The following is a 5,258-nucleotide window of genomic DNA, read 5'->3' as shown; positions in this document are numbered from 1 at the left end:
TGCAGCACATCTTTATTACGAATTGGCGTTCTGTTGGCTTTTGATATTGCAAATTGGATATTTTATGGTTTGTAAAAAAGGCGCTTATTTTATTTATTTTTTCATCTCACATTCGTATTCATGACCTCTGAGGATCCATATAGATGCTTTAAAGACAGATTACGCTTTATTGGCTTCATGAATAATAAAATCAAACTGCTCCAGCGTGCCTATCGCTGGCGGCTCACGGGTTTAAAGTCGTATCACTGAAATGCACATGATGCATGATACAGCGATAGTCCTGAGCACTTCTTCTCCAGTTCCCCTTTACGCTCTTAAAAGGAACGTTCTGTACAGAACCTAAAATCTTTCTATCACTTGCTTTAAATACGGAACCTCAAAATTGTTCTTTTCATTATTTACATATAGATCAATTTTCAAAAACGGACAGCGTTGATTTTACTGTACGCATTAGTCGAAATATTACAAAATCAAATTCAATGCTCTTTAAGGGTTTGGTAAAGAACACTAGGGTTCTCTAGGGAACACAAAGAAGCCTTGTTCCATGTGCTTGGATGTTGTGAAAAGATTTCTCTTTTAGCTCATCCTATTTCACTTCCCAGGTGAATTAGACTTTTTAGCGTGAGCCTAATTACTGCATTAAATAATGCATTTCATAGCCATGTATAATTAAACCTCATCACTGAGCTTCTCTCTCATTCTCTGCCAAAAGTATTACCATGAACAGAGTGAATGTGGGGGGAGAAAAAAAAAGTCGAAAACCAGGAAAGTAGTTGACTCCAAACAGTAATTGCTGACAGTATTTATTCCAGCAGAGCCCAGTGATGGCTGATTACTGCTGGCCCTGATTAACGACTCGAGCGCTCGGCTTCACTTCTACGACACGCTCAGGATTAGGAAGGACAGACTAATATCAGTGTTGTCTAAATGCCTAATAACAGAGTGGACACATTAGAAAAAGTGGAGCTCTGCGCTTGTTAAAATCGTTTTCTGGCATCCAGCTCTGGTGTGATTAAAGAGAAACGTGTGATTAAAGCAATGAATACCAACTTTATTTATTTATTTATTTATTTATTTATTTATTTATTTATTTATTTATTTATTTATTTATTACTATTCAGCTAAATCTATTTTGTTTCCTGCTCACATGATTATATTAGTAACGAAATAAAACAATATTCATGCATGAATTTGATACAACTCTGACTTTTAAAGTTTTTCGTTTTTACCAGTACGTGTAAACATATCTCTCGGTTTTCAGCTTGACATTTCCTGCCTCTCGTCACTCGTTAAGCTTTATTATTAATGTCGCTGTAATTACTGTATAGGAATGATCTTTAAGAGTAATAACTGAGTAATAAGCCTGGACTTTAAAGGGTTAAACCGTTACAGTAGCTGTCCGTGGTGCTGAAAAGAAATGATGACATTAAGGGCATGTTTGTCTTTAGATTGAATCATATACAATATTTTATTTAATTAAAAAATGAATTCGTATTATTTTAATATTAATCTTTCATTTAAATTATAATAATCATAAGAATCATAAAAACACTGTGAGATTTAAAACAGTTTTCTTGCTTTACTTCCTGATCAGACATCACTATATGTCCAGTTTTCTAATACGTGCCTTAGAAATATCTAAATGTTTAAATGTATAAACTCATAAATTAGATTATACAGTTAAACTGAGCTCTGTAGCGATAATATAGTCTCGGAAACATGGTTCATTTAAATCTATTTTGTGTGATTTTATAGCTACCAGAAGATGCTGATTTGTTATTGTTGTTGTTTGTTTGTTAGGTTGTTTGCTTGGTTTTTTTCATTGAGATAAAGTTAACATTTTAGCAATTAATTCTGAACCAATAATGTTGAAATAAATACTCTGAATAATAATAATAATAATAATAATAATAATAATAATAATAATAATAATAATAATAATAATAATAATAAACGAATTAATTAGCCTGGTAGATATTTGAAGCATTGTTGAAGCACATTTCAATGTAAATTTGTTTTCTCTTTTATTATTATCATTATTATTATTATTATTATTATTATTATTATTATTATTATTATTATTATATTTACATCATTTTTAACATTAACATTTTTAACTCATCCACTTTGCCACTGACACACAGAGTCGGACTTCAGAGACGGAGCGGTGATGTCGTGATTAAACACACCCAATTAAACCAGTGAATAATTACATTCCCTAATCACCTGCGCAAGGTTTTAATTGCTTTAACGACACGTTTCATTAAAGGATTGCACTCGACAGTTTTCGTACTTCGTTGTTTTCCAATTAACACATGACACACACACACACCGCCATGGAAATTGTTTCAATCATTATAATTAGGCTCTTTCTCTTAAGCAACTGTGTTCATCCGTCATGTCTTCTTTTATACAGATACATGTACAATTTAGATATTCGATTTTTCGCGACTTGTTTTGCCCAAAAGAAAATGACAATTTAGCTATTTATTCTACACTTAAATCTTCCACTAATCTAAACAAATATCTGACCAAACAGCCTTTAATCTCTTTACACTTTTTCAAAACAGACAACCAGGCGAAAAAGTATAAGTTTGATGAAAATATTTTAATAAAGCTTTTTTCCAGGACGTCAACATATACAAATGGCCCTGTGCAGTCAAAGTGAACCGGATGTATCTGCAGTGCTCATCATGATGACCTGACAACAAGTTCAAGCCGAAATCTCATTCACAGCCTGCTGCATGAGAGTGGGAGGAAAGAAAACAACGGGGGAAAAAAGCCAGGTGTACAGCGAACAGACTTAAATCACTCATGCAAACCAGGAAATTTAAACCAAAGTCAACTTCATCGGCTCAAACAAGGCTGCTGTGGGAATGTTAGAAGTCAGCTGTGACAAAGAAAACCCATTATTTCCGATAATTCCATTCTTTTGCTTTCTAAGTCATAGATGCTGTTTGTTTTTATCACCAAACGCAAACATGGAAGCGAAATTTCTAAACAGCAAAGATTATTATTATTATTATTATTATTATTATTATTATTATTATTATTATTATTATTATTATTGCAGGGCAGTTATAAAACAAGAGATCCCCCCCCCCCCCCCCCCCCCAAAAAAAAACAAGTAATGCTCACATGTTGCCAGGTCGGAACAGCTCACTGTGTCCATATTTAGGGTCCATATTTCCATAAACTGTCCATTCTCAACACTCACACATAGACTTTGCTTTCAGTTCACTCGCACTTTATATTTACATACGTACATACATACACGCGCGAGCAATCACCACGCACACACACTCCACACACAAAGATATCAGAGATATCTAAACCAAAGAAAAAAAAAACGAACAAACTGCTGGATCTGCGGCACATCTGCTGAAATCCTAGGCGATGTAAGAAAAGTTGAGAATTCTTTTCTATCCGTTCTTGGAATATGAAATGCAGCCTACAGGCGTCAGTTTCAGTCACACTGAAAAGTGTGTGTGTGTGTGTGTGTGTGTGTGTGTGTGTGTGTGTGTGTGTGTGTGTGTGTGTGTGTGTGTGTGTGTGTGTTTTAAGGCTTGTCGGTACACTGTTTACACAGACTAGAGGTGACGCTGTTGAAAAGGGCACATTTGTCGGGGCATGAGGAGGCCGCGGCGGCTCCGGTGGGGAACGCGGGGTACCCGGGCGACTGTTCATACGCGCTCAGGCTCGGTGCAAGCGACACGGGCTGGCCCTGGTTTAGATACGCCACGAGCCGTCTCATCTCCTCGAGCGCCTGCGCCTGCATGAGGATGTAGTTCTTGGCGAGGAGCAGAGTGGCGATCTTGGAGAGCTTGCGCACGGACGGGCTGTGCGCGTAAGGGATGACCGCCCGCAGCTCGTCCAGCGCGTCGTTCAGGTCGTGCATCCGTCTCCGCTCGCGCGCGTTGATGTTTAGCCGCAGCATCTTCTGCTCACGGTTCTTCTTCCCCGTTTCGCACTTTGCGCCCGACGCACCCGCCGCTGCAGAAGTCGTCCTCGGGTCTCGAGCCGTCGCCAAGAGCATCATCTCGCACCGGTCGTCGCTGTCGTCGTCCGGGCTCTGCTCTCCGCCGCTGCTCTGTCCGCTCGTGCCTTCGCCTCCAACGCCGTATGGCATCCGCATGGATCCACCAGCGAGACCGAGAGACCCCACTCCTCCGACAGCCTGAAGCGGATCTGAGTCGGACGGATCGAACGATCTGAGCGGCGACTGGTGCTCTCTGCACGATGCCTCGGAACCCGGAGCACGCAACGAGTCCATCTTTTTACCCGAGACGTTCAGAGTTTTGTGTAAAACGTCCCCAAAGTTCGTCCTCCTGTCCATAGTTTATTGCTTTTTTTATCCCCGCAGACTGAACCCAGACGCGCAATCTCTCTCTTACGTGTGTGTCATGTGGAACGCGAATCTTCACTTGTCAAATCAAAAGTGAGAAGAGAAGAAGCGGCGACTCCTCCTAAATGCGCTCCTGTGTGTCCACATCCACTTTACCCCCACCACCACTCACCCACCCACCCACCCTCAGATCTCCACCGATCTTCATCAGCATCATCAGCATCACAAGGGGGAGTGAGTCTTTACATCATTATCCATGCGAGTTCCGGGTTGCCAGATTGGACCTGGGATATCTAATCCAACGGTGATTTAAAACGCTCCGGATTCAATTTCAGTTTCTATTACCAGTCATTAAAAGTAAACACATGACGCGTACAATGACTCGGATTAAACTTGAACGCAAATACAGTTCTAGTTTAGTGTGTATGTCAAAAATAAAACAGCTAAAATGCGAAAATGCCATAGCGAAATCCTCACCTGGCAACACGTGGCTACTTATTAATATAACGACGATTGGTCTGGAGAACAAGCACCCAGTCAGGTTAATGTTTTAAGTAATGGAATTAAACGCTATTGAACAGGGGCTGTGCTCTCTGTCTCTCATTACACAAGTTTAAAGGGGTCCTGAGGCTGTGTAGCCTTCATTTGCCTTAGTATTTCAGTATCAGTACATTTTATTTGACTACATCTATTTATTTTTTTGTTTATGTCTATTAAATTTTTTTTCCAAACAGTTCACCATAAAGGATTAAATTAAACTGATGAGGGTCTGATGTCATTTCATCCACATATTGACCTAAACTTTATAAAGCTACATGCTGCAATAAATTGTTAACCTTTTTAAAATAACATTTTTCGTCTAAAGTTAAAGTCAAACTGTTGGAAGGTGAGATGATTTAAAAAAAAAATGTAA

The 5,258-nt window shown here is 39.1% G+C and overlaps 1 protein-coding gene across 1 annotated transcript; it reads right to left on the bottom strand.

The window, feature by feature from the left end:
- Positions 1-3,489: 3,489 nt before the first annotated feature.
- Positions 3,490-4,505, bottom strand: bhlhe22 (basic helix-loop-helix family, member e22). The gene has a single exon (XM_027176618.2). The coding sequence runs from the start codon at positions 4,334-4,336 to the stop codon at positions 3,560-3,562; it is 777 nt and encodes a 258-aa protein (XP_027032419.1). The 5' UTR covers positions 4,337-4,505; the 3' UTR covers positions 3,490-3,559.
- Between the last annotated feature and the right edge of the window lie 753 nt (positions 4,506-5,258).

This window comes from Tachysurus fulvidraco, chromosome 25, assembly GCF_022655615.1.
Source record: "Tachysurus fulvidraco isolate hzauxx_2018 chromosome 25, HZAU_PFXX_2.0, whole genome shotgun sequence".
Taxonomy (NCBI): Eukaryota; Metazoa; Chordata; class Actinopteri; order Siluriformes; family Bagridae; genus Tachysurus; species Tachysurus fulvidraco.
This window is presented reverse-complemented; position numbering and strand designations above follow the sequence as displayed.

Bases quoted from the DNA above. Each gene is read 5' to 3' on its own strand.
- bhlhe22 (XM_027176618.2), bottom strand. From the start codon at position 4,336: ATGGACAGGAGGACGAACTTTGGGGACGTTTTACACAAAACTCTGAAC.